Genomic DNA, 16325 nt, shown 5'->3' on the forward strand with positions numbered 1-16325 from the left:
GATGTCAGGGGAGCATGTAGAGTGTGTGTGTTTGGATTTGTATGTGTGTGTGTGTGTGTGTGTGTGTGTGTGTGTGTGTGTGTGTGTGTGTGTGTGTGTGTGTGTGTGTGTGTGTGTGTGTGTGTGTGTGTGTGTGTGTGTGTGTGTGTAGGTCTGAGGGTGTGTTGTGATAGTAGGACAGAGGAATTTTCCCACAAGAGACCGTTGCATTGTAACAGGTTCTGGGAGTCTGGACAAAGATATCACCTGGGCAGCCATCCCTATTATGCCGTAGAGAAATGACATTTGATTTGATGGATCCTAGCGATGGAGGACGGAGAATCTCGGAATCCAACTGTGGAGAGACAACAGTACAGTTAATCTACATGTGTTTCAACAAGAGTGTAATGTCCAATATCCTGACCTTCTAGCCAACTCCTTGCACTAAACAGCACTTACATATACATTACAATTCAGTCATTTAGCAGACGCTCTAATCCAGAGCAATTTACAGTTAGTGCAGTTAGTAAATATATCTACTGTTTGTTATGCATTTCTGTGAATTACTTAGTTAGTAAATAAATGATTTTAAGACAATTGATGTATGTGTCACGCCCTGACCTTAGTTCCTTTTTTATGTCTCTATTTTGGTTTGGTCAGGGCGTGAGTTGGGGTGGGCATTCTATGTTTTGTGTTCTATGTTTTCTATTTCTGTGTGTTTGGCCGGGTGTGGTTCTCAATCAGAGGCAGCTGTCTATCGTTGTCTCTGATTGAGAACCATACTTAGGTAGCCTTTTCCCACCTGTGTTTGGTGGGTAGTTATTTTCTGTTTTGTGTTTCTGCACCTGACAGGACTGTTTCGTGCCTTCTCTTTGTTATTTTTGTATTTAGTGTTCAGTTGAAATAAAAGCATGAACACTTACCACGCTGCGCTTTGGTCCGATGACTACTCTTCATCCGAATACGAATATCGTTACAGAACTACCCACCACCAACGGACCAAGCAGCGTGGTAACGAGGAGCAGAGGGTTCAGGACTCCTGGACTTGGGAGGAGATATTGGACAGTAAGGGACCCTGGAGACAGGCTGGGGAATATCGCCGCCCGAAAAAAGAGCTGGAGGCAGCTATAGCTGAGAGGCGGCGATATGAGGCAAGGCAGCGCAGCAGGCACGAGAGGCAGCCCTCTCAAAAAAAAATTGGGGGGCACACGGGGAGATTGGCGGAGTCAGGCGATAGACCTGAGCCAACTCCCCGTGCTTACCGGAAGCAGCTTGGTACTGGTCAGGCACCGTGTTATGCGGTGAAGCGCACGGTGTCGCCAGTGCGCGCTCATAGCCCGGAGCGCTATAGGCCAGCCCCCCGCAAGTGCCATGCAAGAGTGGGCATCCAGCCAGGGCGGATTGTGCCAGCTCAGCGTGTTTGGTCTCCGGTGCGCCGTTTCGGCCCAGGGTATCCTGTGCCGGCTCTGCGTACTGTGTCCCCGGGGCGCTGGGAGGGTGCTGTTTGTCCTATGCCTGCGCTCCACCCGTGCCGGGCGAAAGTGGGCATTGAGCCTAATGGAGAGGTGCGAGCGGTAAGCACCAGATCTCCAGTGCTCCCCCACAGCCCGGTTCGACCTGTGCCTGCACTCTGGAGGAGCAGGGCTAAAGTGGGCATTCAGCCTGGAGGAGTGTTGCCAAGGCTGCGCACCAGAGCTCCAGTGCTCCCCCACAGCCCAGTTTATCCGGTGCCTCCTCTACGCACCAGGCCTCCTGTAGGTCTCCCCAGCCTGGTGGGCCCTGTGGCAGCCCCACGCACCAGGCTGTCTCTGCGTCTCCTTCCTCCAGAGTCTTCCTCCAGTCCGGACCCTCCAGCGACGCCCTCCTGTCCGGAGCTGCCAGAGTCGCCCTCCTGTCCGGAGCTGCCAGAGTCGCCCTCCTGTCCGAAGCTGCCAGAGTCGCCCTCCTGTCCGAAGCTGCCAGAGTCTCCCTCCTGTCCGGCGCTGCCAGAGTCTCCCTCCTGTCCGGCGCTGCCAGAGTCGCCCTCCTGTCCGGCGCTGCCAGAGTCGCCCTCCTGTCCGGAGCTGCCAGAGTCGCCCTCCTGTCCGGAGCTGCCAGAGTCGCCCTCCTGTCCGGAGCTGCCAGAGTCGCCCTCCTGTCCGGAGCTGCCAGAGTCGCCCTCCTGTCCGGAGCTGCCAGAGTCGCCCTCCTGTCCGGAGCTGCCAGAGTCGCCCTCCTGTCCGGAGCTGCCAGAGTCGCCCTCCTGTCCGGAGCTGCCAGAGTCGCCCTTCTGTCCTGGGCCCGCTGCGAGGGTCCCCAGTCCGGGGTCGGCGGCAAGGGTCCCCGCTCCACCTTAGGCTTGGCCCACTTAGGTGGCGCCTCTGGAGCGGGGACCCTTGCTACGTCCCGCACCAGAGCCGCCACCGCGGATAGATGCCCACCCAGACCCTCCCCTATGGGTTTAGGTTTTGCGGCCGGAGTCCGCACCTTTGGGGGGGGGGTGCTGTCACGTCCTGACTTTAGTTCCTTTTTTATGTCTCTATTTTGGTTTGGTCAGGGCGTGAGTTGGGGGGGGGGGGGGCATTCTATGTTTTGTGTTCTATGTTTTCTATTTCTGTGTGTTTGGTCAGGTGCGCTTTGGTCCACCTCTTCTTCAACAGACGACCGTTACAGTATGGCTGACTCATAGTGAAGACTGGGTTCGTGCAGATAACCAACAATTTACGACGTTTGGAATGAGACTGACGTGAAGTAAATAATAAATCATTAATCAGAAGACTAAATGAACAGATATCAAAATATCTGAAAGTTATATTAGGAAAATTATAACTTTGTAATCTGAATATTTTCCTTGGTGCCCCCGACTTCCTAGCTAATTACAGTTACATGATTAATCAGTTTAATCGCGTAATAATAATTACAGAGTGTTATTTCATAAATAAGTCTTCAGTTTTAATGATGCCAAAGACACGACAAATGCTTCACAGAGTTCAAGTAACAGACACATCTCAACATCAACTGTTCAGAGGAGACTGCATGAATCAGACCTTCATGGTTGAATTGCTGCAAAGAAACCACTACTAACAGACACCAATAAGAAGAAGAGACTTGCTTGGGCTAAGAAATGAACATCAGACTGATGAAAATCTATCCTTTGGTCAGAGTTTTGATTACAACCGCCGTGTCTTTGAGAGACGCAGAGTTGGTGAACGGATGATCTCCGCATGTGTGGTTCCCACCGTGAAGCACAGAGGAGGTGGTGTGATGGTGTGGGGGTGATTTGGTGGTGACACTGTCAGTGATTTATTTAGAATTCAAGGCACACTTAACCAGCATGGCTACCACAGCATTCTGCAGCGATACGCCATCCCATGTGGTTTGCGCTTAGTGGGACTATCATTTGTTTTTCAACAGGACAATGACTCAACACACCTCCAGGCTGTGTATGAACATGAAGGAGAGTGATGGAGCCATGCCTCAGATCACCTGGCCTCCACAATCACCCTACCTCAACCCAATTGAGATGGTTTTGGATGAGTTGGACCGCAGAGTGAAGGAAAAACAGCCAACAAGTGCTCAACATATGTGGGAACTCCTTCAAGATTGTTGGAAAAGCATTCCAGGTGAAGCTGGTTGAGAGAATGCCAAGAGTGTGCAAAGCAGTCATCAAGGCAAAGGGTGGCTACTTTGAAGGATATAAAAACTAAAATATTTTTTTATTTGTTTACTACACGATTCCATATATGTTATTTCATAGTTTTGATATCTTCACTATTATTCTACAATGTAAAAAATAGTAAAAATAAAGAAAAACCCTGGAAATAGTAGTTGTTTCCAATCTCTTGACTTGTACTGTATGTCCAGCTATCCTTCAGGTCCAGTATACACGGCTGCTCTGCAGGAGCGATTTTGGACACTTTGGCCAGAGGAGACATCTCTGAGACCATTCCTCCTTATGATGGATTTTGCTGCATTGCTTTGAATAATATGGGGCAAATTGTTGTCTACGAGGAACCCATCAGGATTCCTCGTCCACATAGATTCCAATATTGGCCATTGGAATCTATGTGGACGAGGAATCCTGACCCTCACCATGGTCAGATGTCTTTCTACGATGCACACAGCCAACAACACCTTTACACTACCGTCTTCTCAGGAAAAGGGAAAATAGGGTTTCTTTGACATCATTTTTTGTTTTTCACAAAGGTATCTTCAGAAAGTGTTAAACAGGAAGGGGTCAGTGAAAATGGTGGAGCTCATTGGTTGAAGGTTCTTGTTGATTGCATGGGAGTCATTTTGCTTATTTTTTTACAAGGAAAGTTTCACTACTTCATTAACTATACTACATATAAGACTGGCTATAAGAGTCAGGCTGGTTCCCAGACTTGCCCTCTACAAGATCATCAGCAGACTCCATCACCATCATCTACCATCCTCTGACCAGTTATCTCCACTCAAGCCATGAACTGACCCTCTTCATCTTCAGAGGATACAGCTTTCAAAGACTTGTCCTCTATTAGTTGACCTGTCATGATGCTGTATATTGCTTGTTTGATTTTTGCTCTGAGTCTCTATAAAAAGCACTATAGAAATGCAATTTATTATTATTGTTATTCATATTCATATTAAATGTGGGTCTTTCTATGAGTTAGGGTGCCAGTGATGATATTGGAGGCCATCTAAACTTTGCCAGGCAATAAATATGGATATAACATTTTAGGCAATCACATCTTAGATAGAGATCAGGAACAAGCTAATTTGCTGATTGAGATTCAATCTACTTGGCGTTTTACAGCATCTACAGGACCAGTTTTATTACTGTGGGTTAAAATATACCACAACTTTAGAAAAGCGCCAGCTATGGCTACAGGAGAGGAAATGGTAAAGAGGGAGCAGGAGTTGACTTACAATCCACATCACACAATTTTGTATCTTTGTATAGTTTCAAGACATAGGGCCTAATGTATTTTCAATAGATCTGATATGGAGTCTAGCCTGAAGATAATGGGGAATATGTCTAATAAATAGCCTACCTGGAATGATTAATGCACCTCTGCACTACAATGTATGTAAAGCAACTACTGCAGCCTAGTATGTGGCCAAATGTTTTCATGAAGGCCTAGGTTGTTGTGGACAGCCCACAAATAGGTCCAAATTCACGAGATAATATTCAGACTTTACTATTATGATACTATATCAGAGATGGTATAGAATCTCTGACTATACCTACCAGATGCAAATGTTTGGTTACAGATACGTGGACGTCACATTACTGTAGTTTTGTTAAGCCAATATCGATCTAGTGGTTTACAGTGCCCTCATCTGTTCAGAGCTTCCACTGCATTTTCACACAAAGGATACACCCCCCAAGTCATGCTGCAACCCTGGCTGCAACCAGCAGAAGTTGATTCAAAAGCCATTTTGTTACATTTTAACAGTAACTATTCAACTGAACACAGCATGGCTAGCCACACATTTATGTTAGCTCACACAAAACATGGTATGGACATGTTTAGCGTTGCTAGTCGCCTAAATGTCAATAGGGGTGGAACAAGAGCAAAGACTGTTTAGAGGGTGTGGGGGAATGACCATAGCGGGAGCAGCATGACCGTTAAGGGGGGTTTGAGGACCAAGCTGTTCTTGTCTATGTTCTGTATTAGCCTATGTCATATATTTTATGTTTCGTGTGTAGACCCCATGAAGAGTAGCTGCTGCTTTAGCAACAGCTAACGGGGTTTCTAATAAAATAGTAATACTAGAGGCGAAGCTAGAAGGTTTATTCCGCACCAAAGCTGTCTACAAAAATAAGCCCATGAAGTGAGGATTTTCTGTACGGAGGTCAATGATTGTTGAATTTGGTGAACACTTTTTTTTGCTAATTTGCTACGTGCGGCTTATTTTGTCGAATATAAGTGTTAAAATCATTCGGGTGTTACGAGTGTACTTATAAGTGCACGGCAACTATCTGCCCTCACATTTGCTAGAATGTTCCCATCTGGTCTCGCCTCCACTGCCTGCCTTCCGACTTTGAGGACAACATCTCCCATTGTTAGGCCGGAGATACGAGCATCTCGTCATTATATCGACAATCTCTGCTAATACTAAAGCTTGAATAAGGACGTGCCGAACTACCGAAAACAAACACAGTAAAACTGAAGTCAGAGATTACCAAGTTCCCAGTTGTTTTAAAAGCCGCATTAGTTTTAGACAACCTGTGTGTACTCTGGTTTAACCATGTGATGAATAGATTACACGATTCGGACTTGAGCGAGTTCCCGACAATTGACGCGTTCAAACAACTCGGAAATTTAGACTTCCAACTTCAGTGCGTTCAAGACAACTGGGAACTCGGGGGGGGGGACGAGCTCCGACTGGGAAAAATCGTTCTGAACGGTCATCCAACTCGGAATTCCAGGTCGGAAACTTGGGCATACTGAAGATCACGGAAGTCATGATTTGACCTCGTTTTAATTCGAGTTCCCAGTTGTCATGAAAGCACCAACTGTGTCACCCCTTTGCCTGTTGAAATCTAGTACTGACTAGCATGTGAACGCTGCAGCACTGGCATTGTTTGTCCCACTCCGCTCGCCGTAGCTTAATACTCTGTCGCTCATTTTGCTCCACGTCGGCTGCACATGCGCACTACACTGGTCACCTGCAAGAAGAGACGAGTGACCAGGAATAATACTAAATACAGGAATTACATTACAATAAAATACATTTCGCATGGAAGTAACAACATCTGGATGAAAAGATGTTCAAGAAACTAAAGCAGCAAAAGATAAACGAGGAGCAATTGCCGCAAAGGAATGCGCAGTCACCGCAACAGGCCCAGGTTGGTTTACGAGTTGTCAAACTCAGCTGTTCGAACTAACATGTCATGGTAGATAACTAGCGCGCTAGGCTAGTTGGTTTTCTACCTTAATGTTTTCGCTAAAACAACAACCATAGCCACATTCAAATGTCTATATTCAAACTATTCTGCAAAACGACTCATTTGCTAGCTGCTCAGAACCGAAAGTGTGGCGATTCCCTAAAATCACGCCAATTCGATACAGTTACGACCGGAAATGACCCCTTTCGTTGCAGGTTAGGATAATGCTTAATTATCCTAATCTGCTGCGTAATACCGCGTTAAAAACAACAGGGTACTCGGAAATCTCAAACGTCAGTGTGTTCAAGGCAACTGGGAACATGGACAAAAACGAGCTCGGACTAGGAAAAATCTTTTGAATGGTCTTCCAACTTGGAATTCCAACTGGCATCTTTCTAGAGTTCTAACCTGAAAATCGCTGACGTCATGATTTTCCGAGTTACCGGTTGTCTTGAAAGCACCATATGTTCTTTTAACCACTAAGGTATAATAAGAACTCCTAACCTGCTACGAAACGTTGAAAGCCAGTGATGTTTTTTTTTTATCATTTGGAGAGTGAAGTCCTGTGTAGGTGTTTGAGCAACACTTGGCTGTGACATGAGCAGAGAGGAATGGAAAGGTAGCTAGGGGGGTTAGGAGTTGAGGATGGGAAGAAGTGGAGTGGTAAAAGGTGGAGGTAGAGTAGTGAGAGTAAAGGTTAAGAAGAAGATGAAGCCTGAGGAGCCTTTGCAGGTCTTGTCGAGGGAGAGTAGTGATGAGGGGTGTTCGGTTTTCAGTGTTGTACTGAGAAGTGGAGTTCAAGGTTTTGGTGAAATTTAATGATGAGGGTAGAGTCATGGCGGTCTGATCGCATTGGCTAGGGAGTTGGAGAGTAAAGTAGGAGCATACCAGCAGCATACCACCCTGCATACCACTGCTGGCGTGCTTCTTAGCAGGGTTGGTCCTGTTCAGTCCCTGGATGAGAGACCAGATGCTGCTGCAAGTGGTTTTGGAGGGCCAGTAGGAGGCACTCTTTCCTCTGGTCTAAAAAATATCCCAATGCCCCAGGGCAGTGATTGGGGATACTGCCCTGTGTAGGGTGCCGTCTTCCGGATGGGACGTTAAACGGGTGTCCTGACTCTCTGAGGTCATTAAAGATCCCATGGCACTTATCGTAAGACTAGGGGTGTTAACCCCGGTGTCCTGGCTAAATTCCCAATCTGGCCCTCAAACCATCACGGTCACCTAATATTCCCCAGTTTACGATTGGCTCATTCATCCCCCTCCTCTCCCCTGTAACTATTCCCCAGGTCGATGCTGTAAATGAGAACGTGTTCTCAGTCAACTTACCTGGTAAAATAACGGATACAAATTTAAAAAGGAGAGGTTGTGTCTACTAAAGTTCTTTGTGATGGAAGTTTGGTGGTGTGTATCAATGTTAAACAGTATGGGAAGGCGCTCAAACTCAAGCAGGTATGTAAACGTGTGGTTGATAGTAGCCTGCTGGATCAAACTGGACGGCAGTGGGTGAAGGGAGTTATTACAGGAGTTCCAGAATTTGTTAACGTGAAATAAATAAAGGACCACTTGAAGGGAGGCTCTCTTAATGAGGCAAAGCGCCTTCAGATGACACGAAATGGGAAGAAGGTGGATAGCCTGTCAGTGCTACTAAACTTTAAGGATCAGGTACTGCCAGAAAAACATAGGATTGGTTATGAGTTATCATGTGCGAGCTTATGTTCCGAAACCATTGTGTTACAATAACTGTCAAAGGTTTGGGCATGTGGCGACAGTGTGTAAAGGAAAAAGGAGATGTGGGGAGAACATGCACATGGGGAATCTGGAGACTGGGTCCAGTTAAAGTGCTGTAACTACTATCAAGTGTGTAACAACGATCAACCCATAGTGTGGCTGATGGGGGTTGTGCAGTCATGAAAAGACAGTTGTAAGTGCAGCAGGTGAGGAGTGAGCGTAAAATCTCGTATGCAGAAGCAGTGAAGGTAGTTAACACAGAAACAAGCGGGGAACCTAGAAGAGCAGATATTCCAGGGCAGGTTGGGTTGCAGGTTGGGCGTGATGTAGTGAACAGAATGGGGGAGAACACAAGACTGGTAGGAGACATGAGGCAGGTTGTTACATTTGTGACAGAAGCAATCAATTGCACATAAAAATGACAATCTAAGACTAAGAAGATACCGATCATAGTGGAGCAGGCAGTGAAGTATCTTGGGATCACAGGACTGACATGGGAAAATGTACAGGATGACCTCAATAAGATTGAGAATCATTCTAGCCAGGAATCATTTATTGGTTAGTTGTCATAATGATGTTAATCCTTCAATGGAATGCCAGAAGTTTGATGGCTAATGGGCAGGAGTTCAAACAACAGTTTCTTGAGGAGTTACCAGCCAAACCTGATGTGTTATGTCTCCAGGAGACATAGCTGAAACCTACTCTAGATTTTTTTAATACAAGGTTATGTTGCAGTCTGTAGAGATAGGGGAGGAGGGGTGTGTGCTACCTTTATAAAGCGGGTGATCCCATATAGGCATGTGGGAGAGGGAGTTGAACAGGAGTATGTAGTGGTTGGGAGGGGGAATATGCTCATAGGGAAATTTTACAACCCCTGTAAGAGAGTTGCTGGCCCTTGGGAATGTAGAAGGTCAAGATAGGAGACGGGTAATGTGGTGTGGGGATTTTAATGCTCATAGTACGCTCTGGGGAAGGGTACGGATAGATGTAAATGGACAAGTGTTGGAGGATCTACTTGATGAGAAAGGGCTTGAGTCTTAATAATGGCCGGGGAACCAGGATTGACCCAGTAACTGGAAATGAATCTGCTCTGAATCTTACTCTGATCTCAAGTTCAATGGCAGGTAGATGCAGTTAGGAGGTTTTGGAGGAATCTACAGGGGGTAGTCATCACTATCATATCATGTGTACTGTGGGAATGAGGGTGGAAAATTCAGTAGGACATTCAATTTTTTTTAATTGAACCTTTATTTAACTTGGCAAGTCAGTTAAGAACAAATACTTATTTACAATGAAGGCCTACACCGGCCAAACCCGGACGATACTGGGCCAATTGTGTGCCGCTCTATGGGACTCCCAATCATGGCCGGTTGTGATACAGCCTGGATTCGAAACAGGGTCTCTGTAGTGAAGCCTCTAGCACTGAGATGCAGTGCCTTAGACCGCTGCGTCACTCAGGAGCCCAAATGGATTGGATTGAGGAGATGGATATTTGGGAAAGCGGAGTGGGGTCAGTTTCAGGACTTGAGTGAACAGGAGCTGTCTCAGGTTGATCTCAATTCAGGTATAGAAACAGTGAATGATAGAGTAAGAGGTGCAATAGTAGGGGCTGCAAGCCAAGGGATTCCTATGGGTACAGTAAGGCGAACGAGTAACTCAGTTCCCTGGTGGACTGAGGAGTGTAGAGAAGCTGTGAAAGATAGGAAGCGGGCTTTCAGAATGTTGAAACGGTCCCATAATTTCCAGCACAGGATTCAGTATAAACAAGCACAAGCAGTAGTAAGGAGGATCATTAGGACAGATAAGAGGCAGGACCACTCCTGTGAGAGAGGTTTGGGGGGTGATTTAGAAGATGAGTAAGGTCAGATGAGATTGGGATCTCCCTGTGCTGAAAAGTGGGGAGATGGTTGCAGTGAGAGATATGGAGAAAGTAGAGATGTTAGCCCAGGCATTTGTGAAGGTGCACAGCTCAAATAATCTGACAGAAGAGGGGCAGCATGGGGGAGAGAGGGTCAGAGGAGAACATCTGGAGGTCCTGGATCAGAGAGCGATGGTGGAGGATGCGTTGAATGCCCCTTTTATGTGGCCTAAGATGAAGAGAACTTTAGCTAAAGCTGGGGTAGCATATCCTGAGAGGAGGAGATGTTACATCATGATGGTTCGTCTCAGTGACACTGCAATGAGGAAAGTATTGTGCCTTTACAATAAGGTGTGGCAGGAAGAGAAACTGCCTGGAAGTTGGAAGCAGGCTTTAGTGGTGCCGATATGGAAACCAGGGAAATACCCTACTTGTCCTTCAAGCTATAGGCCGATAGCATTCACATCTCATGTATGTAAACTTATGGAAAGGATGATAACAGAAAGGCTGACTTACTTTCTGGAGAGTAGAGGACTAATGTCACCAGACTAAAGTGGGTTCAGAAAAGGCAGGGGAACGATGGATCTTGTACTGTGCCTTGAGTCAGTCATACGGAAGGAACAGGCAAATAAGGAGGTGGTAGCTGTTTCCTTTGATGTACAGAAGGCCTGATATGATGTGGAAGGATGTCAGGGGGGTTGGAGGAAAGGTTTTTAACTGGATAAGGGTTTTTCTTTTGGCCGATCAATAGAAGTGAGGGTGTGGAGCTCTTTGTCAGAAAGCTATGAGGTAGATAATGGTACCTCCCAGGGAACTGTCATTAGTCCTTTGTTCTCTATTATGATTGGCAATGTGTTATCCTAGGTGAGACCTGATATTGGGAGGTCATTGTTTGCGGATGACGGGGCACTGTGGAAGAGAGGGAGAAATATTACCCATACAGCCAGGAAAGTTCAAGAAGCGATTAGTGAAGTTGATCAGTGGTCCATCAGGTGGGGCTTTGAATTTTCAGTTGAGAACACCGGGGGGGGGTTTCTACATGAAGGTTGGGGAGGAAATATACTTGAAGCTGTATGGAAGGAATCTGGAGAGGGTGGGAGGGTTTAGGTTGCTGGGGGTCTGGTTTGACACTCAAATGACATGGACAGAGCATGTTAATAACAGTAGTTCTCAAAGGAAAGAAAATATTGAATGTGATGCGTTGCCTGTCAGGAATGGAGTGGGCGGCAGATAGAATGGTGTTAAATGCTATATATAGCGCTGTTAAGGTCCTCACTGGATTATGGAAGTGTAGCATATGGATCAGCAGCTCAGACATCTTTAAAAGTTTTTTTTAAAAGCTAGATGTAATCCAGGACCAAGCCCAAAGACTATGTTGTGGAGCAGTCAGGACCTCCCCGGTGGCAGCGATGCAGGTAGAGTTGAGAGAGTTGTGGAAAAGGGAGGGAAAGGGAAGACACCTGTATAAGGTTCAGGAAAAGGTGGGGGCAGGGAGGTCCTCAGGCTGAGCGACAAGGGAGGATAGTGTAATCGCAAGGCTGAGACAGACACACAAGGCTCAATAGTACATTGAAATTGGTGGGGACATATCCAACTGGGAGTTGTGATCATTGTCAGGAGGAGATGGAGACAGTGGAACACGTTCTATTTCAATGCCAGAAATATGGGAGGAAAAGGGAGCGATTGTTATTATATTTGAGAAGTAATGTGGTTGAAGAGCCAAGATTAAGTGAACTGCTGGGGGAATCTTCAGGGGATTTAGTATTTAATTATGTATTTTGTTTCCTTGAGGCAAGAATAGACCTTCCCTGTCTCTGATCCACACTCCAGTCCAGTTGGTGGTGGTAATGCACCTTAAAGTTGGTTGCCAACCGCTATAAAAAAAAATCCACAGAAGAAGAAAGGGCCTCCTGAATGGCGCAGAGGTCTAAGGCACTGCATCGCAGTGCTTGAGGTGTCACTAAAGCTCCGGGTTTGATCCCAGGCTGTGTCACTGCCGGCCTTGACCGGAAGACCCATGAGGCGGTGCACAATTGGCCCAGCGTCGTCTGGGTTAGGAGAGGGTTTGGCCGGCCGGCTCCTTGTGGCGGGCCGGCGCCTGCAAGCTGACTTAGGTCACCAGTTGGACAGAGTTTCCTCCAACACATTGGTGCGAGCTGGCTTCTGGGTTAAGCGAGCAGTGTGTCAAGAAGCTGTGTGTCTTGCCAGGGTCGTGTTTTGGAGGACGCATGGCTCTCAACCCGACTCCGTAGCGGAGTTGCAGCAATGGAACAAGACTGTAACTACCTATTGGGCAGCATGAAAATGTGGAGAAATGGGTAAAAGTACAACAAAGAAAGAAAGAAGAATGGTACGGAAAGTCACTTCCGGTCGTAGATGTATCGAAGTGTGGTGTTTTTAGGGAGTCATGTCTGAGCAGCTTCGAACCAAATTCTAGCTAGCTAGGCTAATCTATACTAGAGTCATGTGACTTTAAAAAAAAACACAATAGCAGAACAATAATAATAGTTTTGTCTACATTTAATCAAACAAGTGTAGCTGTCTGTGGAACCATTACATTTGTCCCAGCCAGCCAGATCATCTTTAAATAATTGATTGACTGGACTTGTTAGTACTGTAGCTACAGTTCCTTGTAACTGTCTAGCCAGTCAGCTGGTGGCTTCATTTGGACAGCTCCATGCATGTCACTCCTACTGGATAATAATTTATTTTTATCCCATGATGTCTGTGTATCTCAAGGTAATGTTTTTTTCCATAGTCTGTGTCTATAAAACCTGTCTGTCAAGCTGGCAATGTTTACAGAAAATAGTAGCCTATTGTTTAGTAAGGGTTGCTTGGTCTTTTAGTGAGTCAACACTAGAATCTTACCTAAAGATAGCCAAGGAAAAAAACAATATTATCTAGCTTTAACAGATGCATATTTCTTGTGTAGAGTGAAATCCTTACTCTGTGGACTTGAACATGTTGGACAAATGTGTTGTTTATATCATGATAAATATCAATAATTTTCCCTAAGATGGGCCCTGGAGAGAGACGTAGCAGCCACACACACCCCTCCCTGCACCAAGATACCTCAGCCTCACCTAGTGATAGAGAGGTAAGACATGAGCCTCAATGACGTATGTAATATCATCTGACCTACACTAAAGTCTTCTGTTGATGTGCTTTGGCTCTACACTGCAACAGCAACTTGTGCCGGCAGGAGAAATTGGCCTACAGTATGCACTGCCTTGTTAGGATCACTTTCTTATAAGGATTGCTTGAAATAATGTTATATTAGTCCTAGATCTTACGCTTCGGGCTAGTTTCTCGGAAACCTATGAAGCCTAGTCCTGCCCAGACTACAAAACACTTTCAATTGAGGTTCTAGAAACTAAGATTAATCTGTGTTCAGGAAACTGTCCCTCATCATTAGACATAGATGATATGATGTGTAGGTCCCAAAGCCCTGGTTACCTTCTCTTCCTCCAACACCTCTTGGAATGATGACTTCAACTCAGGTCCTGGAGGGCCAAAAAACTTCTGGTTTTCACCCTCTCTTTCGAATCAGGGACTGATTCAGACCTCGGACACCAGGGGCCTCATTTATCAATATTACGTATATACTATTCTAAAATACTACTTTCGAACGGAATTTAGAATGTTCGTACGAATAGAAAAAGGGTGATTTATCAAATAATCCTATGAGCCTCATACGTACACCGGTAGGAAGTAACTATCGTGGAAATTCTAACCAAAAAGAAGAGAGACTGTAGATTCTTCAAACAACAACTTGGAGCAGTTAACAATCACTCAATCGTGCAGAGTTAAGGGCCCAATGAACAGAGTTGGGTTTCAGCTTTTATAGGACAGTACAACGTCTTTGTTTACATGGTGGTTAGCAGATGTGTGGAAACAGGGGCGGGAACATGGTGTAAAAGGTGATTCGCTTGTCTGTGCAGATTAAGATAGCTGACGTTGCCACAGCTCGCACCATTGTCTGTGCCTTCCTGCACGTTTCCACACAGCTGAGTTCCTGCAGATAGTAAAACATGGGATGTGTCACATGCTGCGGTCGCACCCAAACGGCTCTTAGCTATACACCCAGTGTTATGACTAAGTCACACAGCCACGTTTGTATCAGTAAAAAAACACTAGCAAATAACAATAGATCGTTCTCTTAAGTGAAATGTTTAATTTGTAATTTCCCCCCACATAACCATTGATAAATACCAATTGTTCTCAGTGCTCGTGCACTGATATATGGTCAAATTCCCCCCTTTAAAGCCTGTGGGGAATATACAACGCGGTGAGGTGCTAGTGTCAGAGATTGAGTACAACCAAAAGTTGTTATTTGACTCGCATAGTTGTGGCTTGACCAATAAAAATAAAAACATGGCAACAAAGAGAAGACCATTAAGACAATGAGTTGCTTTAGCAATGACAAATCTACTTCAAAAGAGTAGGCAACACTCACCAATAAGCCATCCATCCTCGACAGCTCCCTCCTGTAGGTGTTTAGGACAATATTGCTTTTATGCAGAATGAAAGAGTTGTACGTACCATCACATTCAGCAATGTCTTTTGCGCATCATATAGCCTATCACCTGCGCATTAAGAGTGGAAGCCTTCACATACAGTACCAAAAGTCAAAGGTTTGGACACACCTACTCTTTCAAGGGTTTTTCTTTATTTTTCTTTCTACGTTGTAGAATAATAGTGAAGACATCAAAACTATTAAATAGCACATATGGAATCATGTAGTAACCAAAAAAGTGTTAAACAAATCAAAATATATTTAAGATTCTTCAAAGTAGCTGCCCTTTGCCTTGATGACAGCTTTGCACACTCTTGGCATTTTCTCAATCAGCTTCACGAGGAATGCTTTTCCAACAGTCTTGAAGGAGTTCCCACATATGCTGAGCACTTGTTGGCTGCTTTGCCTTCCCTCTGCATTCCAACTCATCCTAAACCATCTCAATTGGGTTGAGGTCAGGGGATTGTGGAGGCCAGGTCATCTAATGCAGCACTCAATCACACTCCTTGGTCAAATAGCCCTTACACAGCCTGGAGGTGTATTTTGGGTCATTGTCCTGTTGAAAAACAAATGATAGTCCCACTAACCACAAACCAGATGGGTTGGCGTATTGCTGCAGAATGCTGTGGTAGCCATACTGGTTAAGTGTGCCTTGAATTCTAAATAAATCACAGACAGTGTCACCAGCAAAGCAACGTCACACCACCTCCTCTGTGCTTCATGATGGGAACCACACATACGGAGATCATCCGTTCACCTACTCTGTGTCTCACAAAGACACAGCGGTTGGAACCAGAAAACTTTGATTTGGACTCATCAGACCAAAGGACAGATTTCCACCGGTCTAATGTCCATTTCTCGTGTTTCTTGGCCCAAGCAAGTCTCTTCTTATTATTGGTGTCCTTTAGTAGTGGTTTCTTTGCAGCAATTTGACCACGAAGGCCTGATTCACGCAGTCTCCTCTGAACAGTTGATGTGTCTGTTACTTGAACTATGTGAAGCATTTATTTGGGCTGCAATTTCTGAGGCTGGTAACTCTAATGAACGTATCCTCTGCAGCAGAGGTAACTCTGGGTTTTCCTTTCCTGTGGCGGTCCTCATGAATGCCAAGAGTGTGCAAAGCTGGCATCAAGGCAAAGGGTGGCTACTTTGAAGAATCTCAAATATAAAATATATTTGTGTAACACTTTTTTGGCTACTACATGATTCCATATGTGTTATTTCATAGTTTTGATGTCTTCACTATTATTCAACATTGTAGACAATAGTAAAAATTAAGAAAAACCCTTGAATGAGTAGGTGTCTAAACTTTTGACTGGTACTGCAGTTGAACTCATTGGGATGGTGTATTAATGGTGACGTTTGTGCCGCCTTGCGGCGTTCGTATT

The 16325-nt window shown here is 45.4% G+C and overlaps 1 protein-coding gene across 5 annotated transcripts in view; it reads left to right on the forward strand.

Moving 5' to 3' along the window:
• Positions 1 to 6609: 6609 nt before the first annotated feature.
• golga4 (golgin A4) overlaps positions 6610 to 16325 on the forward strand; it is a 59890-nt gene continuing 50174 nt past the window's right edge. For 4 of the 5 annotated variants that reach the window (XM_038975087.1, XM_038975089.1, XM_038975088.1 and 1 more), the window contains exons 1-2: positions 6610 to 6793; positions 13438 to 13518. In XM_038975087.1, the coding sequence (XP_038831015.1) occupies positions 6713 to 6793; positions 13438 to 13518 (162 nt within the window). In that variant the 5' untranslated portion in view covers positions 6610 to 6712. The remainder of the gene's footprint in view (positions 6794 to 13437; positions 13519 to 16325) is intronic. The other variant, XM_038975091.1, reaches the window with a different exon arrangement.

The sequence above is a fragment of the Salvelinus namaycush genome, chromosome 35, assembly GCF_016432855.1.
Source record: "Salvelinus namaycush isolate Seneca chromosome 35, SaNama_1.0, whole genome shotgun sequence".
NCBI lineage: Eukaryota > Metazoa > Chordata > Actinopteri > Salmoniformes > Salmonidae > Salvelinus > Salvelinus namaycush.